The sequence below is a fragment of the Cordyceps militaris genome (assembly GCF_000225605.1).
Source record: "Cordyceps militaris CM01 unplaced genomic scaffold CCM_S00008, whole genome shotgun sequence".
NCBI lineage: Eukaryota > Fungi > Ascomycota > Sordariomycetes > Hypocreales > Cordycipitaceae > Cordyceps > Cordyceps militaris.
In genome coordinates, this window is record NW_006271976.1 from 822,080 (window position 1) to 848,441 (window position 26,362).

Sequence of the window (26,362 nt, forward strand, 5' to 3'; positions counted from 1 at the left end):
GCGTCATCTTGTGTCGCTTATGTGGTTCGTCATATCGTTGTGTATCATAGCTACATGTCGCACCCCTTCGTCGTATTCTCCCTTATCAAAGAGTTATAAGAGAAAGAAGTCTCTTATAAGTATTATATAGTAGTACGGCTACCTATGTTGTCCGTGTGGCACTTCGGCGTATTACTGCGAGTGTTTTGGGATGCGGCACTTGTCCGCAAATAAACCTCAAAAAATATGAATAAGGCAAATAGTAAAAAGTTGACAAATTTCTTTGATCCATTTCCCGCCACTCAAGATCAATTTTTTCGCCGAGAAATTTGCCGCAGGCTGGGGTTGCGTGGGGTGCCAATGTTGCCAATGTGCCACCGAGAGCTCCTGCTGTGGTGCCATGATATCATTGGAGCGCTTACTGTTGGACAACTTTCGGCCTCCAGTCCATTATCCAAGAGCGTCGCCTTTAATACTACGCGCCGCCTCGCTATATTTTGCGCGCATTTCAAATTTGCTCGTGGCTACTTTTTGGAGTATCATCGTCGCCAGCTTCTCAGCGCCATAACCTTGTTCTCCCGAGTCTGCTCCTCACTGCCGTGTCCCAGCATCGCGGAGCTGCCCCGCCCCCGCCAAGATGCCTGACAAGATTCTCGACGACATCTCGCACCGTCGCTACAACCCGCTGACTGATAGCTGGTTATTGGTCTCTCCTCACCGGACCAAGCGGCCATGGCAGTGAGCTCAGTTTCATCACATTTCAAGTGTGGGCTAATGTGTACTGTAGAGGCCAGCAAGAGGCTGTAGTCGAAGCAAAGCTTCCCGAATACGACCTCAAGGCATGCTTCGCACCAAAGCTGGTGAAAAATATCTCAATTGACCATCATCATAGTGTTATCTCTGCCCTCGCAATACCCGTGCGTCTGGCGACCACAATCCTGACTACGAAAAGACGTTTGCTTTTGTCAACGATTACAGCGCTGTGAAAGAACAGCAACCTGACTATGAACCCGAGCCGACTTCCAATGGTAAGTGTTGCAACTCAAGATACCTGTCATTTCGAGAGTTGACGCATAATAGACCTCAGTTCCCTTTTATTGCAGGCTAGAAGTGTCAAGGGCGTGTGCTACGTCATGACCTTCTCGCCCAAACATCACCTCACGCTGGCTGACATGCCTGCTTCCGACATTCTGCCCTGCATTGACCATTGGACGCGCATTTACGCCAACCACCTGTCCGCGTCAAACCCGCTGACCGAGGTCGCCAACAAGCTCCAACTTTCTGTATCCCGTGAACAGGCTCCGGTCCCAAAGGATGAGTACCGCTACATGCAGATATTCGAAAACAAGGGCGCGGCGATGGGCTGCTCCAACCCGCACCCGCACTGCCAAGTCTGGACCACGTCGACCATGCCCGAGGAGCCCGGAAAGGAGATTGTGCAGATGACCAAATACAGGCAGCAGAACGGCCGCCACCTCCTCGCCGACTACACCAAGCTGGAGCTCGAGAAGCAGGAGCGCATCGTCTGGCAAAACGACAGCTTCCTCGTCGTCTGCCCCTGGTGGGCCATCTGGCCGTTTGAGGTCCTAGTGCTGCCCAAGCGACACGTCCGCGCCCTGGTCGACTTTACCGCCGAGGAGCGCCTCCGGTTCGCGGAGACGATCCAGGAGGTCACGCGCCGCTACGACAACCTGTTTGAGTGCAGCTTCCCGTACAGCTCAGGTATTCACCAAGCGCCTCTGCAGGGAACCGAGGAAGAGATAAACAATTCGTACCTTCACATGCACTTTTACCCGCCGCTGCTGCGGTCCGCAACGGTGCGCAAGTTCCTGGTCGGCTTCGAGCTCATGGCCGAGCCTCAGCGCGACATTACGCCGGAGCAGGCGGCCGCTCGTCTGCGGGACTGCGGCGGTGAGATTTATAGAAGTCGGAACAAGTGATTCATTTTTGAACAGGAAGAGGGTGTCTTGGTGTTGAGATGCGGCTAGTTATACATCAGATTAAGAGAATTACCAATACGACTCCATGTGGTCGCAAATCTCTCGCTTCTTTTTTTACCGGGTTGAATCTAGTTGAACTCGACGTAGTAGTCGCGAACCGTGGGCATCCAGATCAGCGCCGTCGTCGCTAAGCAGAAGGGGAATAGCTGAGGGACGCCAAACGACATGCTTTTGAAGATGAACAGCTCGCTGGCAAAGTGCCCCAGCGCGACGACGTAGGTCCAGATGGCAATGTTGTAGACGGGGCCAATGTGCAGGTGGTAGGCGGCGTAGCAGCGGACGATGCAGGTGATGAGCGTCCAGGTGCCAAAGAGACGGCCAGCAAGCGGCGTCAGCTGGTCGGCCGCTCGGGGGTCCTGCGGGTTGCTCGCGGGCACGAGTTTGTCGGTGCGGTCTTCGGGGTCGCGGCCGTCGGTCGTTGCGGCCTTGCTGTGCAGCGCCGGGTTGGGCACGAACCGGCCGTTGTAGACGCGTCGGGAAAAGTGCAGCGTGAGGTAGGCCTGCAGGGAGTTGCCGATGGACACGACGGAGAGCTGTGGACGGGAACGGGCTAGCGGTCAGCAAACGAGAGCTTTGCTTGGGGGAAAGGAGGTCGTGGGGTGGCCGGAGTCAGGAGGAGCTGGCGCAGGACTCACAATGAGCATGTAGTAGGGCAAGATACCTTTGCCGGGTGGCAGGACCGACTTGATGAAATCCATTGTCTCTGGTTTGGCGTGTTGACGAACCGGATGGCAAATGGCTGTTCAGACCTTTTCGAGCTGAGTACTGTGAAGGTTCCTGAGGATGGCGTTTTGTGCTGCTTGCTGTAATGTCGGCCACCCACCTGTGAGCCACCCACTAGGAAATAACACAAAAACACGCCATATTCTGCCAACTACAGAGTACTATAGCCTTAATTAATCTTCGAAAGAATAGAACAACTATAGCAACTATATATAAGCTCTCTTTTACATAAACAATCCAGTAATATTTCTCAAGTTGAATGGACTCTTGAAACGATATGGATGGCTGACGTTAAAGATGGGTCCAGGGGTAGCCAGTTCAGCGCCAACTTCAAGCTTTCCGGCTGGTTCCTGTAAACATACCCGCTTCCAATCAAGAAGACGCAAAGTCGCCATAGCGAAATGATATAGACTTGATGCCGCCGGAACCACCAGCCGATACATCAGAATCATGGCCCAGCGACACGTCATCTCTAGTGGCCGCCATCGAAAGCGAAGAAAACAAATTGGTCTCCAGGCACTTCCCTCACCTCCAGGAGCAGTTTTACTCGTCGATTAACGCGCAAAAAGGCGAGCTAGAAGATTTGATTTGCAATTTACTTCAAGTTCCGTCGTGTCGCATCATTCCATCCCGACTATGGAGATCGGGTAGCTTCAACGTTGCTATCCTGGTCCGTCTACCATTTGGCAAAAACGTGTATCTGCGCCTTCCCTTTTTACATCGCCTTGGGGAGCATACGTTCCCTGGAAATGCGGAAGAGAAACTTCGCACTGAGATTGCAACGTATCTCTGGCTACAGGAGCATTGCCCAGACGTACCGATCCCATCTTTATATGCATTTGGATTCCCTGATGGCTCAATCGTACGATCGACACGCTTCAAGATCCAACACGCCTATGCTGACTTTCTGTCTGTATTAGTTCACATGCCCCAAAAATACCCCGTGGTGGCGAAGACTGGGGAGGCATTTAAACGGCATAATTGCGTTTCTTCTTGGCCGCCCTCCTCCAATACAGTATATGCGTCACTCGCTCCGCCATAGCCTCAGCTCTGGGTTTCTTCTAATTAGTGAGGCCCAGGGTAAGAGTCTCGCATTATCCTGGCGTGAGCATTACCAGGATAAAACCTATACGGACAATCTGTTCCGTGGCCTAGCTCGCGTCGCGTTGTCAATGAACGCAACCCCACTACCACGGATTGGCTCTCTAACCCTTCACCACGATACCATTTCTTTAAGTAACAGGCCATTAAACCTATATATGCACATGGTGGAGAACGAGGGAGTTCCTATACCAATACCACGCCAACGGACCTACCTTGAAGTGGAATCATACCTATCAGATTTGCTCTCGCTTCAGGACACCAAGTTACAGGAACAACCAAATGCCATGCTAGACACTGAAGACGGGCGGCGCCAAATGGCCGCCATTGTTGCGCTACGAGCGACGATGCATCGCTTTATAGACCCGGGCTTGCGACAAGGTCCTTTTTACCTTACACTGACCGACTTGCATCAAAGTAATATCTTTGTCGACGAACACTGGAACATCAAGGCTATTATTGATCTGGAGTGGACACACACCTTGCCTGCGGAGATGCAAACCCCTCCATACTGGCTCACATCTAGGGCTGTCGATGGCTTAAAGGAGCCTCTTCACCTTCAACAATACGAAGAGGCCCTTGAAAACTATCTGACGGTATACATGGACGAGGAAATTAAACGGAACGGTTCGACGAGGCAGGCCGACCTGCAGCGTAGAGCATGGCGCAGTGGCAGTTTTTGGTTTTTTAAGGCCGCGACCATACCAAAAGGCATGTACAACCTGTTTAACAGGCACATTCAGCCCATGTTCAATCAGCACCACCCGGAAATGTCAATCTTTAATGACGTCTTCTACTGGTACTGGGGCCTGCAGGCGTCAGATCTAATAGATAGGAAGTTGGAGGAGAGAGAGGAATACGTGAACGAGCTCAGGAAGTCGGCTTGGAGTGCCCGAGATTCTGCACAATAATCTTGTGTAGAGGTATAATATCGATATGTGGATGTAATCTGTGAATTGATCTTTTCGACACCCCGGAACTCGCGACACTGATTGCCTCAGCAGATATTGGGAGTGACTATACTCTCCAAGTGAACCAGCTCCTTCAATTATCGACAGCCTAGAATCCAGCGGAGCAAAAAATAAAACAACCCCGTCCAAGAGCGTAACAAAGGTGGTCATATGTCCATCTTCACCGAGGCCGACTGATAAGCACATACAATGTACGTAGGTACATCTTATCACACCCCAAATACATTAATCTGGCTTTTCGACGGAGCACGCGTCGCCCCCAGTTTTCCATATTCCAAACGCCGAGTGCCAATCAGCTCTGCAATCGATGATCCGGCGCCGGTCTTCGAGGATGCGGGGTACGAGGCTGGGCTTCTACACGGCCCTCCGCTGGAGTAGCACTACCACGAATTGCATAGATAGGACAGCTCTCCCCGCACGGGACGATTTGGCACTTTAGTATTTCAGTAGCTGCATGCCTTGGAAATCAAATCAAATCACCTTATTTTCTCTGAAATTTTCTAGAATCCACCATTTGATACAACAAGCATCGTGACCATGCCTGGCAAGATTCGCACCGCTCAGACCGTCTCGTTTGACGTGCCTGCCAGCGAGCAGCCTGGCCTGCATAACCGCTGGCATCCAGACAGTCAGTTTCCCTTCGCTGTTACACTTTTCCCGACGACAGTGTGTACTGACGTGCGCCAATCACACCAGTCCCTAGCATTGGCTCCATCGAGCCTGGTGAGACGGTCAAGATTGAGTGCCTCGACTGGACCGGCGGCCAGATTGGCAACAACGACAGCGCCAACGACGTGCGCGACGTCGACCTCACTAAAATCCACTACCTAACCGGCCCCTTTGACATCGAGGGCGCCGAGCCGGGCGACCTCCTCGTCGTCAACATCACCGACGTCCAGCCCTTTGACCACACCCCCTGGGGCTTCACCGGCATCTTCGCCAAGGAGAACGGCGGCGGCTTCCTCGACGAGCACTACCCCAACGCCGCCAAGGCCATCTGGGACTTTGACGGCATCTACTGCTCGAGCCGCCACATCCCCGGTGTGCGCTTCCCGGGGCTAATCCACCCGGGCATCCTCGGCTGCGCGCCCTCGCACGAGGTCCTCGCGGAGTGGAACCGCCGCGAGGGTAGCCTCGTCGCGGCCGGCGCCGCCTCCCACCCGGGCAAGATCCTTGCCCAGCTGCCCAACACGGTCAACGCGCACGCCGGCGGCGCCGACGCGGCGCTCGCGGCGCGCATCGCCCGCGAGGGCGCCCGCACCATCCCCGGCCGCCCGGAGCACGGCGGCAACGTGGATATCTGCAACATCTCGCGCGGCTCCAAGACGTACCTGCCCGTGCACGTCGCCGGCGCCAAGTTCTCCGTCGGCGACCTGCACTTTAGCCAGGGCGACGGCGAGATTAGCTTCTGCGGCGCCATCGAGATGGCCGGCATCATCAGCATCCGCTTCAGCCTGATCAAGGACGGCATGCGGTCGCGCGCGGTGCCGCACCCCGTCTTCCTGCCCGGCGAGGTCGCGCCGCACTACGGGCCCTCGCGCTACCTAACGTTTGAGGGCTTCTCCGTCGACGAGCACGGCGGGCAGCACTACATGGACGCCACCGTCGCGTACCGCCAGGCCTGTCTGCGCGCTATCCAGTACCTGAAGCAGTTTGGCTACTCGGGCGAGCAAATCTACCTGCTGCTGTCCTGCGCACCCGTCCGCGGCACCATTGCCGGCATCGTCGACATTCCAAACGTGTGCACCACGTTGGGCATTCCCATGGATGTTTTTGAGTTTGACATCTCCATCGAGTCGGAGCCCGTCAAGCGCGACTTGGGGGCCTGCGCCCTCACGAGCTGAGTGCTGTTGTAGTAGTCCGTTGTAGTAGTAGTAGTACAATTAGTGCGAACCTGATCAAGTATATGGTGTTGGTATTGACGTCAACTTACGAGCACCGCAGAGGCAACAATCTAGTCATTTTCCACGTTACACAAGCTCCTTCCCTGTACCTATAGCCATTTCCTGCCATGCAAATACTTGTCTTCACCCAGCTCCCGGGTAGCATAAATCTGGGGTAGTTGTAGTGGTAATTCAGCGTGCATTAAGAGCTGCCCGATAATAATTGAAATTCTGATTATACATTATACAAGGGAAATACATGTCTTATCCTTGATGTTGTATCGGTATTCGACTACAATTGGTTTCCTTTACCGAGCGCTTCTTCAAGCACGAATGACAAGACTTGCTGGTGGCCACTTGGCCGCCACTTTCAGCACGGGAACGGAAACGCCGAGCCATCTGCAAGCAACATGAAGAGACGGAGAATAGGAGAATCGCAAAACAAGAAGAATATGAGAGACACGACAACGATGGTGGTGAGCTTGGAGGTGGCCGGGGTATCACAGAGTAGTACTGACGACCACCATCTCAGGTCAGAACGAATGTCATTCCGGCCCTCGTCCAGGTGGGCGGCGTTGGGATACATTATTGACCATCCTAGCTGAGCCACCTGGAAGATACCGCACGCTGCGCTCCCGATGACGAACGACGACCAGGCTGTCGACTTGACCTCGATGCTTCCTCAGCGTAACGAGACTGTCTGCCTGTGGAAGACGAGGAAGAGGGAAGGGAAAAGAGGACTCGAGTGGCCCTGCCATCCATCGACTTTACTGTTTGTTCGATGCTCTGCAGCTCGTTGCTGTTGCCCGTGCTCGAACCGGCGTACTGTCGCAACGCTCCTCTGACATGGGCGCGATCTCGTTTCAGTAGTCCGCCGAAAAAGTTCCTTAGAATGTTAGTACAAGCTAAGCGATAATTGCCCTCCTTTTATGCTTGAACTGTCTGTACTCACAGCTTGTTCTGTAGCTCTCTCGACGAGGAAGCCTTTCTTTCTCTGAGCCTGGTATTTTGGTAGAGCAGCGATTCCGCCACGAGAGCGTTGTTGAACATGTTGATCATGCCGACGAAAAGCCTCATCGAGTCCCGCGCCTCGGCAATGGCCGACTTTCGAAAGGTCCACAGAATGTGCGCGAAGAGCTGCTCCAAAGCACCCATGTTGGAGTCAAACGTGCGCAGAATCACGTCGCCGGCGGCGTCGGTGAGCTTCTTGACGATGTGGAAATGTTTGACAAACGCCTTTGCGTGCGCCAGCGCTTCCTGCCTCTGGGGCTCTGCCATCTTCTGCAGCGACGCTGGACACTGCGTCTGGAAGTTCTTCACGAGCAAGGCTAGCAGCTTCGTCTCGCTCTTGAACATTTTGATGTCGGCGGGCGCACCCCGGATGGCCTCGAGCTTGTCGTGGAGCTTGATGAGGCCCTGCACCACCGGGACCACGACCCCAAAGATGCCGAGCGCAACCTCGGCCATGGAGAAGAAGCTGGTTGGTTCGAGACGAGGATGCTTGGAGAGGATAGAATGGAGGCTGGCCCCTAGTAGAGACGGTGGGGGAAGCGCCGACTCTGACGGAGGCTAGGGATGCGGTCCGCCAGCCGACTTATAAAGATGTCCCGGTATGATCGTCGATCATAGCGTCTCGAGCAGTCTAGACCTCTGGACATGCGGCACCGTTGTTGACATTGTGCCTTTTTGGGATTTTGGTCAGCATGGCTGAGACAAATTCGCACAAAAGCTGACAATATATTGACAGCCATCACTTGCATGGCGAGGCAGATGGTTCGCATGCATTGCATGAGAATGTGGCGAGCCTTGATTGGCCTCTCCACGCCACTGATCGGCTGCCAGCAAGCCTTGTCAGCCGCCTTGCAAGGCTGAGTCGGTGAATATTCGTACTACATGCCTATTGCCTTAATTCACATGGTTGATCAAACAAAGTAGCTGGACCCCTTGTGATCTGTGAATGAATAGGTTAATGACTGGTCTCCACCAACGCGGATGTGGGATGACATGCAGATAAGACACAACTGATAGTAGCCTCGTGTGAGGACCTGCACGAGGATTTGCGAATGAATGTGAAAGTGATGCGAGTGGTATAAAGTGAGAAACATGGGTTTAATGGCTTAGAAAAAGACGCCGTAACAAAAAATACAACGCTATCGAATCCTCATCAGCCGAAGAGCCGAGTAGGACCCCTCGACGTCGAGGCCCTTGACCTTTTGCAGGGCCACGTCGCGGTGCTTGGCGTCCGTCTCGATGATTGTGAGTCCGCACCGACCTAAGCAAATTGAAGAGTAGCCACCGAGCGCACCAGCTTCGAGCATGGGCTCGGCGCCTAATACCCGCATCAGGAGGAGAGGTGCCGGCCGAGGGGGGCACAATGATGGGCGGAGCCTTGCGCGGCGGTGGCGTCGAGCTTGGAATGGGTTACTCTATAGAAATGATAAAACGTGGAAATGAGGAGGTTCATATATAAATCATTTTAATCTACATGTCACTTACACTTGTATCTCACGGCCGCGCACGCGTCGACCCCGGAAATGCGACCGATGCGGCGGGGCCGGCTCGCGGTCCGGGTCGGGCCTTTGCGCTCATGAGACGGCTTGTTAGTATAATAGAATCCCAAAATGAAACATAGCACTACTCTATATATTAGTATCTAGAATTAAATTTGATGTAGAAGGGCTTGTTGAGGTAGACGCTAGGGAGATCTAAAGGCACAAGACGGTTGTGCACTACTCCCTGCGATATACTCGCCGCGTAGAGAAAAGAAAGAAGAGAATAAGAACCATTGCAGAAAATTGATCCTTGCGACTCTGAATCGAGACGAAATACTTGCTGGAGATATTAGCATGTGAATGATAGTGGACCCGCAGCGCCTCCTGCCCACCAACTACCTAAACTCTGGACTGAACCCTTTTCCTCCCGCTGGCCGCCCCAACACAGCTCACAGCTCTCAACAACATCGTGTGCCGCACAACCGACCATTCTGCGCGCTCATCATGGACCAGATCAATCACCTTCTCGGCAAACTGCCCGCCGTGCCGCACTGCGGCCTGGTGCTCCTCGCCACTGTTGGCGGTCTCTTTGTCGCCTCCAAGCTGCTGAGCTACCTGCGCCTCGTGCTCGGCTCCTTTATCCTGCCGGGCACAAACGTACGTCGCGTCGCGCCACACGGGCCGCCCCAACCACAAATACTAACCTGCCGCTTGACGAACAGCTCCGAAAGTACGGCAAGCGCGGCACCTGGGCCGTCGTCACCGGCGCCTCGGATGGCCTCGGCAAGGAGTTTGCCAGCCAGCTCGCCGCCAAGGGCTTCAACTTGGTGCTCGTATCCCGCACGCAGGCCAAGCTCGACACCCTCGCCGCCGAGATCACGACCAAGCATGCGGCCAAGGCGACACAGGTCAAGACGTTTGCGATGGACTTTGCGCGCGACGACGACGCCGACTACGACAACCTCGCCGCGCTCGTTAAGGGTCTCGATGTCGGCATCCTCATCAACAACGTCGGCCAGAGCCACAGCATCCCCGTGTCCTTTCTCGAGACGCCCCGCGACGAGCTGCAGAGCATCGTGACCATCAACTGCCTGGGTACGCTCAAGGTGACGCAGGTTGTCGCGCCGATCCTGAAGCAGCGCAAGAGTGGCCTCATCCTAACCATGGGATCGTTTGGCGGCTGGACCCCGACCCCGTACCTGGCGACCTACTCGGGTAGCAAGGCGTTTCTGCAGCAGTGGAGTAACGCGCTGTCCTCGGAGCTGGCCGACGACAATGTCGACGTTCAGCTCATCCTTAGTCACCTCGTCACCACGGCCATGAGCAAAATTCGCCGCGCCAGCCTGCTTGTCCCCAACGCCCGCCCCTTTGTCAAGGCCGCCCTCGGCAAGGTTGGAACGGGCGGATACCAGACTGCGCCCAGCACGTATACCCCGTGGTGGAGCCATGCTTTTATGCTATGGTTTATCGAGAACATTCCCGGCGTCAACAGCCCTCTGACTATCTCCATCAACAAAGGCATGCACGTGGATATCCGCAAGCGTGCTCTGCGCAAGGCTGAGCGTGAGGCGAAGAAGCAGTAACTGGCTTTCTGTGCTGATAACATGGCGTGATACTGCGCAGACAAGCGAATCCGTCCGTCATTTAATGGAACGGTGTGGGACTAATGAATGGGCATGGTAACAGGGGATCGTCGGGTGAAGAAAATGTACGTGTACAGAGTAGGAAGGGGTAAGACGGCGTTTGCACGCCTCGCGGTAGAAAAATTATAAATCAGATAAAGACGCTTCAATTCAATGTACCATCATCACAGCTGAATATAGTTCCTTTAATTAACCACCAATCCTCGCGCGATTGCGCTTCGAAATACTGCCAACGAGCTGGCCCCAGACCGCGAAGCTATCAATTAGGTTTAGCGCCACCGGCCACGCCCTGGTCACTCACTGGTCAGTAAAAATGGCAGAGCTCCAGCCCAGCCAAACCGCGCGCAGGAGCCCCAGCCGCCCAGGAAACATTTTGGAGGTGACAGAGCTTCAAAAAAAATAGATCCCATCTCCAACCAACCTACACGGCTGTCCAACGCCAACAACAGCCCATTGCTCATCACCATCCAGCGCGGAGCATCTGCAAAGGCATCGACTGGGCTCACTCGGCCGCAGCTCATACCTTTTTCCCCCGGGCCTACGCCCCTGTTCGCCACCTTGGTCGCGCGGCTCAACACGGCGTCAACAGACCAAACCCTCAGTCGAGCGGCAGCGAACGCCCGTTTCCCCTTCCTTTGGACCGTCCCGCCTCGTTTTTCATGAGCTGGTTCCGAGCGCGTCGCCTCGACTGTCCCGGCTGATTTTGCGACACACCCCCGTTCTCTTTCGTGCGACCACAACACGCTTTTCGAACAGCACACAACAAGTCGGCCACCCCCAGCCTTGCTTCTTCCGACCCTTTCATCATGTCGTTCCCCGAGACAACACCAGCTCGCATCGTCCCCGGCGCGTTCCTCAACACCCCGGCGGTTGCTTCGCGATTCCGCGGTGAAGAGGACTCTGTCAGCAGAAATCTCTTCCCAAAATCGTCCCCGGCCCAGAGGAGCGGCTCCGGCGGCGCGGTGCGCAGAAACTCGTCGTCGTCGTCCACCTCGCGGTCACGCACGCTGGCCCGCGCCGGTCTGGCGTCTAGCAAGACGACGGGCTCTCTGCTGGAGATGACGACGCGCGCAGGCGATGCGGCCGCCGTTGTGCCCGCGAATCCTGCCCCAGCACGGCGCACGGAAAACATGCCGCCAGTCATGCGTGCTGCCAGGGTCATCAACGGCTGCCTGGCCAGCGACGAAAACTTTCCCGACATTGACTCCTACTGCAGACGTAAGAAACTCGAATCTGAAAGCCTCGGTACCGTGGCAGAAAAATGCTAACCTACTTCCCAATAGAGGGCGCATCGTCCGACTATGAAGTCCCCCCCAGCGACACAGCCTGGTCGCCCTTTCACAAGATCCAGATGTATCCCATCCCGAACCAAGTCCTCGATCACTACAACACCGGCGAGCTGCAGACACTGATGGGCCTATTCACTGAAGTCAATCACGCCTGGGTTGTTATTGACAACGCACTCTTCCTCTGGGACTATACCAACGCCGACGCGGAGCTTGTTGGCTTTGAGGACCAGCCGCACACCATTCAAGCTGTTGCGCTTGTGCCGCCCAAAAAAGGGATATTTCTCGACACCATTACGCATGTCCTTGTTGTCGCCACTTCATCCGAGATGTTTCTTCTCGGCATAGCAGCTACCCCCACGCCAACTGGCACAAAAACCGTTTCGCTCTACAGGACCAACATGTCACTCCCTCTGCGAGGCAGCGACGTCCGCGTTATCACGGGCTCAGCCGATGGAAGAATCTTCTTTGGCGGTACCAACGATGTCGATGTCAGCGAACTGTATTACCAATCTGAAGAGAAGTGGTTCTCCAACCGTTGTGGCAAGATTAATCACACGAACCCGGGCTGGGCGTCAGTTGTCACCCTGCAGTCTAGCTTCTGGAGCAGCAAGAACCCCGAACATTTGGTTGACATTGTCATTGACGACTCCCGAAACCTGCTCTACACGCTTTCCAGTGCATCAACGATTCGTACTTACCACATGGAAGGTCCCGATCGACTCAACAAGGTTATTGAAAAGGAAAAGGTTCACTGCCTTCGCGACATTGCGCACATGATTTCACAGTCTAAACTTCTCACGGATCGAATGACGATTGTGTCCATCAGCCCCATTTCAAAGCAAGAGGCCTCGAAAATACACCTCATGGCAGTGACAGACACGGGCTGCCGAATCTTTTTCAGTGCTACAAGCGCTTCGTCTTATATCTATGGCTCCCAAAACAACATGATTCCCCAAAGCATGCAGGTCCAGTTCATCAAGTTCCCGCCAAGTCCCCAATCCCGCCGACCCGCGCAACTCCCACGACCTGTTGCGGCCGGTGTGGAGACCAATATTGAGTTAGGGTCGGCCATGCTCATTCCTAGCAGATACGGTGCGCGATATGCGCCTGGTGTATTTGTCGACTTTGTCGCGAAAGAAGCTGACGCCAATGCCGACACGCTCTTCCTTGCCGCCCCCGAATCGGCTCGAATCAAGAACACCAACAATGCTACGCCCCTGCGCTACTACGAGCAAGCGTCTTGGATCGACATCGGGAGCCGCGCCGAAGCTGTTGGGCTTGTTACCAAACCTTTCGCCGCCTCTAGCACGCCATGGGGCTTTGGCAACGAACTGGCTGTGCAATTTGAGGAGAAATCACCCGAGGTCGCCATCTTGACTAATACCGGTGTCCACATTGTCCGCCGCAGACGCCTGGTGGACAACTTTGCTGCCGCAATTCGGGATGCACCCGGCGAGGAAGCTCTGGATCTGGTCTGCCGGCGTCTGATTCAGCTGTACGGCCGAGTAGAGACTGTTTCTACTGCTTTGGCTGTGGCCTGTGGGCATGGAGGTGACGCACAAATTGGATCAGCTCGGGCTATGGACCAGACTACCCAAGATCGTGCTCGTGGCATCTTTGTCGAGATGGGCGGCCAACCCACACTTGCCGAGACAGACGGCGCTAGCTTAAATACTGACTCTGTCCGACTGTCTTCGAGGCATGACGCTCTCTCGCTTTACCTGGCTCGTCTCGTCAGGACGCTTTGGAAATCGAAAGTCATTATTCAAGGCGTCTCTCCCACCGGTGGCCTTGCTGTTGCCTCGGCTGTGCCGCTTGACAGGCTGAGCGCTACCCAAGAAAACCTGGAACGTCTTCGTAGGTTTATCGAGGCAAACCGCGGTCTCATCCAAGGCATGTCTGGCCCTGCCGACCTCCAGCGCACAGGCACACGCCAGGAAGAGATTTCTCTGCAGGCCGAGCACCAGGCTCTGCACGCGCTACAAAAACTCATGGAAAGCACCTCGGAAGGTATCTCCTTTGTTCTCATGCTGTTTGATGAACGCGCCACCGATGTTTTTATGCGACTTGAGGAGTCTGCTCGTCAGCAGCTTCGCGATCTCACTTACGAAATGCTATTTTCGCAGCCCCATGGCAAGGACCTGGCCAAGGTCTTGGTCAAGGCCATTGTGAACCGCAACATCGAGAGCGGGTCCAATGTTGAGACGGTGGCCGATGCTCTCCGTAGACGCTGTGGCAGTTTCTGCAGCCCCGACGATGTTGTCATCTTCAAGGCGCAAGAGCAGCTGAAACGTGCGTCTGAGCAACCAGTCGATACTACCCAATCACGAAACATCCTGCTTGAGAGCTTGAACCTGTTTGAGAAGGTTGCTGGTAGCCTGACTTACAATAATCTCCAGTCCGCCGTAAGCCAATACGTGAATCTCAGGTATTTTGCGGGTGCGGTCCAACTGTGTCTTGTTATGGCTCGGGAGAAGGATCGCGGTAACACTGCCCTCTTGTGGATTCAGGACGGCAAGCCCGCCGGGGATCCACGCGCTGAGGCTTTCGAAGAGCGCAGAAAGTGCTACGATATGATCCATCACGTTTTACGCCACCTAGACCAAACCTCGAGCAAAGAGCCTGAGCTGGTCGACGGCAAACCGACGGTCATAGCAATGAAGCGAATGGAAACGTACGATGTTGTGAATGGATCCGACGACGAAGTGTTCCACTTTGACCTCTACGAGTGGTACATTCACAAAGGTTGGACGGACCGCATTTTGGCGATAGACTCGCCTCATGTCGTCACGTTCCTCGAGCGCCTGGCCGGGACCAACGTCGAGCACGCTGATTTGCTGTGCCGATTCTACACCAATCGTAGTCGCTTCTTTGCGGCTGCCGAGGTGCAAGCGGGCTTGGCGAATTCCGACTTTGCTATCGGTATCAAGGACCGCATCAAGCTGCTTAGCTTGGCCAAGGCCAATGCCAGCGTGACTACCGTTGGCGTGAGCAGACAGCAGCAGCAAATGCTCAACCACGAAGTCACCGACCAGCTGGACATTGCCAACATCCAGGACGATTTACTCGGACGCTTGCGTGCCGATGAGCGCCTTGACTTCGAGAAGAAGGAGGAGATTTCAAAGGCTCTTGATGGAAGAATCCTCGACCTGTCAGAAGTGAGTTCTCACTATGAAGAATTGTCCCGTGCACGCACTAACGCATCACAGCTGTTCAATAACTATGCAGACCAGGCGGGATACTATGATCTATGTCTTGTCATCTACCACACCGCCAACTACCGCAATCCGACAACCATTTCCTCCACCTGGAGCAACCTCATTCAGCAAACGCATGATGAAGTTATTTCGCGCCTAGAGGATACCAGGCCGGGCCAGGTCGAACCCCCGGTGCCGTACGAGGCCGTCAGCAGCAAGATTCAGAACATTGCGCACTACACATCCCTGGACAGCTTCGTCTTTCCCATCCAGACGTTGCTGCCGGAGCTGTGCCGCTACGCCGTCGCCTACCAGCAGGACGCGACCATTGGGGCTGAGCCGTCGTGGCCTGCGCAGCTCTTTTTGACGCTTGGCGTCTCGCATAACATGATTGTGCAGGTGCTGGAAAACATCTTTGACACGCAAGACTATGGCTTCTCTGGCATGGTGCGCAACCGCATCATCGAGATTATCGTGTACGTGGTCAATGACTGGGCGGCCGAGGTGCGGCGGCGCGGTGGACAGACGACGGGCGCGGCCATTGGGCCGGCCGTCGGCGAGCTGCTCGCGCGCTGCGAGGCGGCGCTGCCGCCCGCAGGACACGGCAACAACCATGGCGGCACGGAACTCAAAGATGTCCGACGTGTGCTCAAGACGGTGCGACGCGAAGTCACTGGCTTGGTGGAACGTGTGCCGAATGGAAGTCTTCGCTGGTAGGCGATTTGCGAGTGGTAGGTGGTTCTGACATTGGGTAGTCGAGGCACGGACAGAGTTGAGTAACGGGAAACCTCATGGCATGGAGATGGGGGAACCATTTGGTACATCTTTTTTTGTTTGTCTTGACATTTTTGATATCTTTCAAAGCAATCACGGGAAAGAAACTACATTTTTTTTGGTGGCCTGGTGACTCGGCTGCTATTACTGTTCGTTGGGTGGGAGCATCGTTGCGTTGGCCTTTCTTGGTAGAAATGCTCTTTGTAACTTAGATTATGTAGGTGTCGTTTTTTTATAGTTTTCTTGTTTCCTTTTCAACGAGGTTTGTTCATTGGGATTCTTGTACAACTGTCAACGCATTGATGGGCTAGTGAAGATGTGGAAGTACTTGCTTGGCCTCCTCCTGCACCGTCTATCTGATTGGCTACAGGGGCTGACTGGTATTGACACGGTGAATGTCGTAGTCTTTGCCGTGCACGAAGGCTTTTTTCGGTCAGCGCGAGATGGACGGTTACGCCTGCCTACTGGCAGCCGCATCTAGACTTTCTGCCTACTAACATTTTAAAGTTTGTACCGAATTATTTGTCTTCTGGCGTATAATTGCGTGGCCTGGTCATGGATCGAGATCAAAAGTCTCCGAAAAGTGGCCGGCCCGAGTACCGGAGTTTGGTGGGGACCTCTGCGGCCCGCCCCTGGAAACTCTCCGGCGCCACACCCGGATGAAGCACATAGTCGCCGGCATTCTGTATATATATCTGACCATATTCAAAACTTGACCGCGATAAAAGTCCCATCTTGAACAAACCACATGCAACTTTCTTTACATTTTCTACAACTCCTACTTTTCCACCATACGTGCAGAAACATGTCAGCCCAGGTTGGACACTTGGAGAAGATGTCGAGCGGACTCGGCGACGTCTTCGCCACGGCGGACAAGCACGAAAACTCATGGGTGCGCACCAGCAAGAGCGTCATCGCCAAGCTCGCCGCACCGCTGCTGCCAAAGATGGGCCTGACGGCGGACCGCACCGAGCCGGTGACGCTGCTGGACAACGCGGCGGGCGCGGGTGTCATGGCGCAGGAGGTGAACAAGGTGCTGCCGCGGATGACGCTGCAGGCCGGGTCGATCCTGGCAACGGACTTGTCCGAGTCGCTGGTGGGCATCATGAAGGAGCGCATCCAGAACGAGGGCTGGATCAACACGGAAGCTCGTGTCGCCGACGCGCAGGTAATGCCGGGGACTCGTGCACCGTCAAGTTTTGTGCTGCTGACCCCTGTTTTGGAATTTAGGATACAAAGCTGCCAGACAACACGTACAGCCATGTTTCCATCTTGCTGGGTCTGCACATCATCCCCGACCCCGATGCCGCTGTCAAAGGTGAAGAGACGACTTACACAGGCCTGCGAGCAGAGCAACACTTTGCTGACAACCCGCCACAGAGGCCATTCGTGTGCTCAAACCGGGCGGCGTCTTTGGCGCAACCACGGTACCCATGCACAAGGAGAACAGGTTTTGGTTCGCCGACGTGCAGACGGCCTTTGCCGGCATGCCGTTTGACGCGCCGTTCCCGGCGACGATGCCGATGCAGATGCACACGTCGGGCACCTGGTACGAGCCGTCCTGGGTGGCGTCGCACCTGCAGAGGCTGGGGCTCCGGGACGTCCGGGTCGCGGTGCAGAGCGACTCGTACTTTGTCCGCAGCGCGGACGAGTTCATCGACATGTTTGGCATGATGCTGGGGTACCTGATGACGATGTTTTGGAGCGAGGCGCAGGTGGCGGCGCACTCGGTGGACGAGGTCAAGGAGCTGGTCCGCGCGCATCTGGTGGAAAAGTACAATGGACAGGGCTGGGAGCTCAAGTGGGATATTCTGTACATGACGGGACGCGTGGACAAGTAAGGGGTCCTGGGGATAGCTGAGGAGGAGCGGTCATTCTCGGCCAGTGTGTCGGCTGCGGTGTAGGATATAAAATGGGACGGTACTGGGGCTTAGTTTTAGAGGCTCTGTGCTGATGTTGGTACGACTACCGATTGGCTTTCTTCTGATTTCTATTATGTGGCGTGCTGATGTCGCGAGACGATAGGATGGTAATGATTTGTTCAGCGCCTTGGCAGCGTCGCTGACAGCCCTCAATTTCCCCTGGTCATGACATTGTGAATTATAGATGTGAGTCATCATGAGCCTAATTGATAGGACAAGTTATGGGACTGCATCGGTTCCGAGATGGAATGACGACGAGTGCGCTGGACAGGCATCAAGCCTGCAGGACCTGTTCGGAACCGGGCACATGTTTTTTGGACAAGTTGAGTATCACCGGGCATGAACATTGAGCCATCTGCCGATGTTGCAGTGGCGGACATAACAACACGTCGATCCTGCTTGTTGAAGACTATAGACTGTTTCTTTGCCGTCAAAAGAATTGCAACGCCATTTTTCTTGCTATCAATGCTCAACTATAGTTGGACGGGCGTGCCCATTTCCACCATGGAGCTATTGCCGAAACCCAAGAGGTCCTTCTGAGGCATAGTTCAAGGATTCAGCTATTACAAAGCATTGAGTATATTATGAGCTCGTGACTCTGCAAATGTCATGACTCCTCCGAAGCATACTACCCTCTGAGTGCCAGGCCGCGTCAACCTTGTCTTGGCTATTTGAGGCGGGCACGAATGGTTTCTTGACAAGCGTCTGTAAAGATATGACAGTATATCCCGACTTGACGGCAAAGAACGGCAGCACCTGCGAGGAAGAACGGATACCATCGGCGTGGAAGCGGCGATATAACTCTGGAACATATTCTGCGTTGGGGTAGGAGCGGGGGTCACGCATGTTCGGTCGCAGCCTGTCGCTATCAGCGCATGTTCAGGTGCAGTAGAATCATGAAAGAAGGATGCGTTTGACGTGTCTCAATAGTGAAATCTGACATGTATAACTGCTGCCTGCGGCCGCACCTGACAATGGAAAAGTGCCACCTGCAGTGGTATCCCTGGCCACGTGCTGTCTCGAGACACCGTCCTCCCCCCATCCATCTCCTGCATATCCATGAGGAACTGTTTGTAGCGCCGATCTGTGTCCAAACGCGGGTATGAGGTATCGCTCAACCTTGTCGTCCTGCAGGCTGGGAATCACGGCCTGATGTGACGGCGTTGAAACCTCAAAAACCGGCGTCAAAGAGGTCGACCGGTGATTACCGGCAATCGATCCCTGTCTTGGGTCACATGCGCATAGCAACGGCAAGAGACGTGATGTGAGATATTCTGTAGTTGACTATTACAAGCACCATTGAAGAGATAGCTTGATGTTGTCTATATAGCTATGTGGCCTCCCTCTCACTGCCTCAAAGACGAGCTCTCTTTCCCTCACCAGACTACTATACACTACACTCCATCATCTCCATTCAAGTTCTCGCAATACTTTTTTCCAAACCACCACCACCTCTTCCCGCATCATGTCTCAGCGCGTCGTCGGCCCCTTTGGCAGAAACACCAACCACCCCTTCAGCCTCTTCCCGAACCGCGACTCGACCGCCAAGCGCTTCACCGTATGGTCCGGGCAGGGCTCGGGCGACGCCGAAAACTTCATCGTCATCAAGGGCCTCGAGATTGAGTGGTTCAACGGCGAGAAGAAAAAGGTGTACAACCGCCCGCAGCCGGGCGACACCATGTCCAGCGTTGATTTTTCCCCGGACGAGACGGCCCAGTGGAGCGTGCGCGCGGGATGGCGCATCGTCCGCTTCGAGGTGAGCACGTCCAAGGGCCGCTCCTGGGCGTTTGGAGGCACCTCGGGCGAGCTCTACCCCAATGTCGCCAACGGAAAGCTCGTGGGCTTTGAGCTGAGCTCCGGCTGGGAGGTGGACTGGACCAAGATTACCTTCTTGGTGTAGCGGTAGGGCTCGCTCGGTACAGGTTGGGGTGAGTTGGTTTTTGACGGGCAGTGGGATGGAGGAACGAAAAGCAATGACATTTCGTATGCAGGCTCTGGTGTTCTCAGTATGGTCGTTGTCAGTGGGTAGAAGTACAGTGATGAAATAGTCTATGAGAGGTACTTGGTAAAGAAATTACATAGGATATCAGACAGATGAACTCTATTGGCATGGCCGGACTTGCCTCTTCAAATTAGCTTTTCGAAGCCCGTCTTCTATACGTGTCATGAAACCGGCTGCAGAAAGTCCAGTCTTGATACTCCTCATGTTGTAGACGGGACCGTGCAGCCAGCCGTTTCTCCCTTGACTGGTCGTTCCCAGAAACTCATCTCCTCATCCGCGATGCGTCACAAACACGCCGACTTTTTGCCGCCCGCGCCGGCCGCCCGCGTCGACCCCGCGATGCGTCACGCCCCGAATGGTGCCGACCACGGCCGCATGGTTGAAGCTGTCCTCGAGGCAGCCCTCGTACTCGGCCCAGAAGCCAACAAGCTGGTCTCCCTGGCCGCACTTGCCAATGTTGGCAATGGTCATGTCGTTTGTGACGTGCGGCAGCTCGGACGCGGTGCCGGAAAACGTGCTTCCCACAAACTGGTTCACGTTGCCGTGGCAGGTCACGCCAGAGATGCCCGCGCCGCTGGTGGTGTAGAGCTCGTGATGGTCGGAGCGAAGAGGAACAATGGATACCCCTTCCGGTTGCGTGCGCAGCTCGGCCGCGGCAGGAGCCTGATGGCCACTCCCAACAATGGCGGCCGTTGTACCGTCGGGCGCGAGCATCATGGGCGAGTCTTGGCTAGCGCGTGGTAAATCGGCCGGCGACGTCCGAGGACAGACCCAATCCGCATCCGGCATGCTGCTCCCAACATCCAGCATGAGCGAGTCCGCCGGCGACTGCGCTGACTCGACCGCCAACGCGTCGGGCAGGGCCCAGAAGTTGCTGTTTTCGTAGGCCATGTCCTGGACGCGGGCGCGTATCTCGTGCAGGGCGCCAGACTGTATCTGCTCCATGCTCAGCGAGAGGCTCAGCTTCTGCCGCTCCAGAGCAGCCAGGGTGTCGAACAGATCTCGTTCTTTGCGCAGCACGTACAGCGCGCGCGAGAGCCGGTTCTTTTCGAGGATGAGGCCAATGTCAGCCTGCTGTATGAGTGCGGAAAGGGACTGGGTCAGGCACGCAATCTCGCTCGTCTGCAGCAGAGGGTTGCGCGAAATCGAGGCGGACAGCAGGCTGAGGTCCTCCAGCTGCCTCTTCCAGCTTTCGAGCGTCAGTCCAGCCCCTTTAACCTTTTTCAGGACGGTGAGCAGAGAACCGCAGAGGCCTGCGAGCTGCGCCGCCGCCGCGACCACGCCAAGCAGTTCGGCCATGGCTCCGGTCATGCGTGCCCCAGTCGTCGAGTCGATGACAGGACAGGGAATGATGATCGTTTTTTTCTTCTGCAGGACGGACCACGTGAGCTAAGCTCCGTTCGTATCCGACGTAATATTGGCTATCTAGGCGCCCGGGGAAAAAAAAAGAAGCCCACCGGGAGCTCTTCTCAAACGGGTCAACGGTTGCTTGCCGGCGTCCAATGGCTTGCGAGTATGGACCTATGGAGAAGGTGATGCGACTTGTCCAGACTAGGAAACTCTAAGAGATTAGGAATTCCGCGTGCCCGGTACCGTAACAGAGCTGCCGTCTGGCTCACCGCTAACCCCTGGCGGCTTGTATCAGTGTTGACGATGTCGTCCAGAATCAGCCTCGACGAGATTGAAAAGAGCCAGAAGCAGCGTTTCCATGAGATGTTGTAAAGCTACACTAGCAGCTTTCTTATTTGATTTATATCTATCCATACGCTTGTTACTATAATTGTATTCAACCATGTTAGTATTCTCAGAGTCAGGTAGCGGCCGCTTGGTGCCGTCGTTGGGGAGCAAGGAATTAGGGCTGTGCAGCAGCGCCGGGTACTGAGGCTAACTGGATATAGGCTAACATGCATCGATCCAAGGGATTCTTGATCTGGTCACAAGCTTATCTCTGTTTGACCCTTCCAGGCACGGGCGAGGCAACACGCAATGAAGTCCCGTGGTTGGCCTACTCGTCCAAGGCTGGCGGCATGCGCCACCGCATCAAACAGGATACGGGCGCCGACTTGGCCCGACAGTCTGCCCAATTCTCAGCCCGACTTGCAGGGCTGAAGCCGAAGCCCGCCGAAGCCCGCCGAGGCCTCCGGCACAGTCATCCGTGGACATGCATTGCCAGACGAGACCTCTTGGCCTCTCCAAATGACGATCGTCGAAGCCACTGCCCATCTAGATGCCCAAAGTCCAGGGGTCTTCTGCTCTCAGCCGCAACCAAGGCATAGTAGACGTAGCAGCACGACCAGCTGAGCTGTGGAACTCGTCACGCTGCATGCATGCACGCGTATGCACCTCCGCCTTGCCCAAGCCAAGGTATCGTAGAAGTTGGCCTGACACAATCTCTGCACCCACTAACTTGACTTTTGGGGATTCTGCCATTCGCTAGCAACGTTTTCAGGTTTCCGCAGTCTGGAAACTCTCAGTCCCTGCGCGCTGTTACTCGAGCAAGAAGCCGTAGAGGTCAGCCGGCTACTCCTCTGGCGACAGGACAGAGTCGTCAATCATCAGACCTAAATGCGCTGTTCTTTCCTTTTGAATCATCAGTGCCATACCCAGCAAAGTTGTAAAACGTGGCATTGATCGCAAAGGGCAACCTCAGAGTCGCCCAAGACAGGGGGGGCGCGGGTTGAATTTGCGTATTCAATGCCACCATGCGGCCCCAGGTCAAATAGCTCCTAGAACAATGACCCCCCCAGAACATGAGCGCTGGTTGATGCTCAAACTAGTTAGGGCTGCATGACTGCTGGCGGCCCAGTCTCCGGTCGCCGTTCAGCGTCGCTGGGGGCGCGAATCGAATGCATGCACTGTGCCGATGCAAATGACGAAGCTTTCTGTGCATCCTATTGGTTGTAATAGACTCCCATTTTTCCGGGACGAATAGTTGCCGATTATGTCACGGCGACAAGCTTGCTTCCAGTGTGTATGCGTGGCGTTGTGCGGACAGCTATTATGGCGCAACGCGGGCTTGGGGCGTTTCTTCCGGATCATGCGGGTGCAGAAAAGCCAAAGTGAGGTGGCTGGCGTGCTTATTCGTATTGGAAAATGTCTGCCGCGGAGAAAAGGGGACAGGTAATAGTGTAGCTGGGGGATAGGCCCTGGTGTTGAGACGAAGAGCCATCTGACAAACAACCTCTGGCGCCGCTGCAGCCTGGATGCAGCGATGCGGTGAAGGTCAGTAGAAAGACTCTTGAAGAGCAGCAGCCAGACGCAATTGGGGAGGGACTGTTTTCTTCTTCTGTCTTGGAAGCTGGAACTGTTCTTTCAACGCACTCTCTGTGATGGACGGCGAGTTGACGGATGGGGCTGCTGCTCAGCTCCAGCCTGCAGATTCGTCTGATAATTCGGCTTCGCAGGGCCCACGTTTAGGCGGCTCAGCTGGGCTTCAGACGAAGAGAACGCATGCTTGCACAGCCGCTGCGGGCGTGTCGTTTGACGGGGACGGCATTCAGCAAGTCGGTTCCCACACGACGCATAACGGCCCTTCTATTGACACGCGCCAGTGGTTCGTCTTCTCTGGGCCTCCTGTAGGTGCTTTTCCTTGTTCCTCCCCCATCCTCTCCGTCCCTGTTCAAGATGGATGCCGTTGACTGACGCGTTCGCCGGACTAGAACCCATTCTCTCGCCTCAGGGACGCATCGAGCCACGATTCAGTGAATGCGCCGGAACAGACGCCATCGACACTTCGAGATGATTCTCTCTGGCACGCGCTGGCAAGGATGTGGACGTCGCACGGCGGCTTGCTGAGCCTCGCGGCGTTTTGCTGGGTGGTGGGAAGCCTCAACTTGTCCGTCACTGTCAAACTACGCAGTCTGGCAGCCAGTGCGTCGCGCTCCTAGGCGAGAAGGAGAAACTGTTGTCTGGCCGAATCACGAATAATGGGATTGCTGCGCCATAGAAGGGATTTTTGTGTCGTGGAAGGATTGCTTTGCTTGATTTTTTTCACAGCATCTTTCGATGACTAGTTATTTTTGGGGCAACCCTGTTCCAGTTCGTTCCGCAATCTCGTACACAAGAAGGGGGCAACTCTGTTCTTAGTCAACTTGCTTAAATTTAAAAAAAAAAAAAAATCCTCTTTTCTTCTTCTCATTTTCTTCTTCTCATTTTCTTCTTATTTCTTCGTTACTTTTTTTCATATTATTCTAAATATCATATAAGTCCCCCTGGGCAATGGCTTTAGCGCGAATTGACGCTGAAGCTGGCGCTAAAGCCACTTAAAGAAGCCCCCTACACGTGATGCTACGTCAGTCTCCAATTCAACAGGATCAGCATTGGCCACCTCTCAATGTCCATCGTCCATCGTCATTCGTGTGCTCCGTCTGTGTCCTTTGCCCGCGTTTGTCTCGCTAGCATGCATTGACGATACAAGCACGTGCTACCCGTCGAAACAACGCCTCTTACGGACCCCATGTCGAGATAAACCCTCCATTCCTGCCCCTCGCGTTCGAACCACGCAAACCACCCACGATGCTCTCCCTCGCCATCCTCCCGGCCCTCGCTGCCCTCGTCGCCGCCACCGACATTGAGCACGCCGCGCTACCCTCCTACCACTATGGCGCCCCTATCCCCATTGAATGCATGAACCGCAGCTCGTAGGGTCCCCCCCCCTTGAACCTCGGTACGAGGAGACGCTAACATCCCCCCTCAGAGAAACCGGCGAGCACATTGAAGACGGCAACCACCAGCTGCAATGGATCCCGTTTCCTGACTGCAAAGAGACGGGCAAGCCGCTCGAGTTTGGCTACGGCATCGAGGGCGAGGTCAACTGCACCATTCCCATCTCGCACGACTTTTTCCACCTACTCGAGTTCTACATCCACAGCGACGCGCCGCTGTCGTGCCGACTACCAGCGCGGCCGCCCGCCGAGGTCGTCGTGGTCGGCGAGGCGCCCCCGCCGCTCGAGCACATCCCGCTCGTCTTCGCCGTCGCCGGCACGCTCCAGCTCAGCCACATGCACGTGTCGACGCACATGAACGTGCTGCTGCACTCGGTGCCCAAGCACCACGTGCACCACCACGACAGCGGCGTCCTCGACTCGGCCATCTCGTACAGCACCAGCCCGCTCTCCCACATGGAAGGGTCCGCGTCCACCAAGCTCACCATTGGCGAGCCCCTGCCGCTGCGCTTCTCGGTCCGCTGGTTCCCCACGCCGCACCTCCCGCACTCAGAGGGCCGCGTCGAGTGGCAGGGACTCGGCGGCCACATCTACGCGAGCACCTTTTTTTACAGCCTCGTCTCGTTTATCGCCGGCGGCTTGCTGGCTGCCATGTACACGTTGGGTATTATCCTGCCGAGGAGGTTGAGGAACCGCGCGATGGGCGGCGCGACGCCGCTGGGCCACGGGCTTGGCAACGGCTGGGGATACTCGAAACGCATGGACTAGGCGTATGCCTGCGCCAAAAAAAGGGAAAGAAAAAAGAACAAAAACAAAGAAGAGAAAAATACGAACATTGTCTGTACGAAAACGAAATGTAATGCAGGAGCAAGGTTTCACATTTTGGGGCATCTAGGAGTTGAGGTTTTCGGTCTATTTTCACCCTGTACCAACCAGTACAGCGTAGACGTTGTATTATCTGAGATTAATTCAAGGCATTGGCCTTCCCGCACTCATTCGTCCTTTGCTTTGACACTTTGTTCCTGCACCCGCGGCAGCAGTCGCAAGAACATGTCCACCGCCAAAACCGCCGCTAAAAGACACCAACTTGGTCAGCACAGCCAAAATTCCCACCCACCAACCCGGCCAAAAAGACTTACGAATCACGACAAACGGCAAGTATGTCCCGTACAGTAGCCGCGTCTTCTTGTCCGCCGCCACCCGCTCCGGCCCCATGTGCAGCAGCTCGTAGCAGCAGGCCGCCGAGCCCATCAGCGTCAGGCAGCCAAACGCCAGGCCTGCGAGCTCCGCCGGGCCCGCCATCCGCCTCCGGCCCGCCAGCGCCGACACCAGGTACGCCGCGAGCGGGCACTGCACGAGCCCCTCGATGTACAGGAACGCGGCGAACCACGGCGGCGTGGGCGCCCCCGAGAAGAACGGGTCCCCGGACAGCTCCAGGTAGCGCCGCCGCAGACCCACGAGGAAATGCAGAGGCGACCCGACCGGCTGCCACAGCGCCGGCGGGTAAAAGGCGACGAGGTCGAGAACTTGGCAACACCATCTGTCAGTTGGGTGGTTTATACGGGGGGGGACGCAGGGATCGGTATACCAATCATGCCGGTGAACTGCAGCCCGATGACGGCAAGGTAGATCCAGTCGCGCCAGGGCTTGTTCGCCATGTTGATGACCGTGGGGGGGCGGGGGAAAAAAAGCGTATGTGGCGAGTTATTATTCCCGGGGCGA

At 55.4% G+C, this 26,362-nt stretch overlaps 11 protein-coding genes across 11 annotated transcripts; 7 read left to right on the forward strand and 4 right to left on the reverse strand.

The window, feature by feature from the left end:
* Positions 1-616: 616 nt before the first annotated feature.
* Positions 617-1,919, forward strand: CCM_09317 (galactose-1-phosphate uridylyltransferase; the record flags this gene model as incomplete). Its single annotated transcript, XM_006674451.1, has 4 exons — positions 617-717; positions 767-839; positions 872-1,007; positions 1,060-1,919. 4 exons carry the CDS (start codon positions 617-619, stop codon positions 1,917-1,919), a joined length of 1,170 nt encoding a protein of 389 aa, XP_006674514.1.
* A 128-nt stretch (positions 1,920-2,047) lies between these two features.
* Positions 2,048-2,677, reverse strand: CCM_09318 (Erg28 protein; the record flags this gene model as incomplete). The annotated part of the gene is made up of 2 exons (XM_006674452.1): positions 2,048-2,512; positions 2,615-2,677. 2 exons carry the CDS (start codon positions 2,675-2,677, stop codon positions 2,048-2,050), a joined length of 528 nt encoding a protein of 175 aa, XP_006674515.1.
* Positions 2,678-3,117: 440 nt separating this feature from the next.
* On the forward strand, positions 3,118-4,714 carry CCM_09319 (uncharacterized protein; the record flags this gene model as incomplete). Its single annotated transcript, XM_006674453.1, has 3 exons — positions 3,118-3,717; positions 3,782-3,870; positions 3,946-4,714. The coding sequence occupies 3 exons, from the start codon at positions 3,118-3,120 to the stop codon at positions 4,712-4,714; spliced, it is 1,458 nt and encodes a 485-aa protein (XP_006674516.1).
* A 597-nt stretch (positions 4,715-5,311) lies between these two features.
* Positions 5,312-6,618, forward strand: CCM_09320 (formamidase; the record flags this gene model as incomplete). Its single annotated transcript, XM_006674454.1, has 2 exons — positions 5,312-5,402; positions 5,471-6,618. The coding sequence occupies 2 exons, from the start codon at positions 5,312-5,314 to the stop codon at positions 6,616-6,618; spliced, it is 1,239 nt and encodes a 412-aa protein (XP_006674517.1).
* A 409-nt stretch (positions 6,619-7,027) lies between these two features.
* CCM_09321 (uncharacterized protein) lies at positions 7,028-8,762 on the reverse strand (the record flags this gene model as incomplete). The annotated part of the gene is made up of 5 exons (XM_006674455.1): positions 7,028-7,338; positions 7,413-7,543; positions 7,610-8,186; positions 8,222-8,525; positions 8,586-8,762. 5 exons carry the CDS (start codon positions 8,760-8,762, stop codon positions 7,028-7,030), a joined length of 1,500 nt encoding a protein of 499 aa, XP_006674518.1.
* Positions 8,763-9,653: 891 nt separating this feature from the next.
* Positions 9,654-10,732, forward strand: CCM_09322 (ketoreductase, putative; the record flags this gene model as incomplete). The annotated part of the gene is made up of 2 exons (XM_006674456.1): positions 9,654-9,806; positions 9,872-10,732. The coding sequence occupies 2 exons, from the start codon at positions 9,654-9,656 to the stop codon at positions 10,730-10,732; spliced, it is 1,014 nt and encodes a 337-aa protein (XP_006674519.1).
* An 866-nt stretch (positions 10,733-11,598) lies between these two features.
* Positions 11,599-15,995, forward strand: CCM_09323 (non-repetitive nucleoporin; the record flags this gene model as incomplete). Its single annotated transcript, XM_006674457.1, has 3 exons — positions 11,599-12,010; positions 12,076-15,239; positions 15,291-15,995. The coding sequence occupies 3 exons, from the start codon at positions 11,599-11,601 to the stop codon at positions 15,993-15,995; spliced, it is 4,281 nt and encodes a 1,426-aa protein (XP_006674520.1).
* An 892-nt stretch (positions 15,996-16,887) lies between these two features.
* On the forward strand, positions 16,888-17,893 carry CCM_09324 (UbiE/COQ5 family methyltransferase, putative; the record flags this gene model as incomplete). Its single annotated transcript, XM_006674458.1, has 3 exons — positions 16,888-17,220; positions 17,283-17,370; positions 17,433-17,893. The coding sequence occupies 3 exons, from the start codon at positions 16,888-16,890 to the stop codon at positions 17,891-17,893; spliced, it is 882 nt and encodes a 293-aa protein (XP_006674521.1).
* A 2,353-nt stretch (positions 17,894-20,246) lies between these two features.
* CCM_09325 (uncharacterized protein) lies at positions 20,247-21,275 on the reverse strand (the record flags this gene model as incomplete). The annotated part of the gene is made up of 1 exon (XM_006674459.1): positions 20,247-21,275. One exon carries the CDS (start codon positions 21,273-21,275, stop codon positions 20,247-20,249), a length of 1,029 nt encoding a protein of 342 aa, XP_006674522.1.
* Positions 21,276-24,491: 3,216 nt separating this feature from the next.
* On the forward strand, positions 24,492-25,408 carry CCM_09326 (uncharacterized protein; the record flags this gene model as incomplete). Its single annotated transcript, XM_006674460.1, has 2 exons — positions 24,492-24,616; positions 24,673-25,408. The coding sequence occupies 2 exons, from the start codon at positions 24,492-24,494 to the stop codon at positions 25,406-25,408; spliced, it is 861 nt and encodes a 286-aa protein (XP_006674523.1).
* A 201-nt stretch (positions 25,409-25,609) lies between these two features.
* CCM_09327 (uncharacterized protein) lies at positions 25,610-26,298 on the reverse strand (the record flags this gene model as incomplete). Its single annotated transcript, XM_006674461.1, has 3 exons — positions 25,610-25,712; positions 25,780-26,180; positions 26,203-26,298. 3 exons carry the CDS (start codon positions 26,296-26,298, stop codon positions 25,610-25,612), a joined length of 600 nt encoding a protein of 199 aa, XP_006674524.1.
* Between the last annotated feature and the right edge of the window lie 64 nt (positions 26,299-26,362).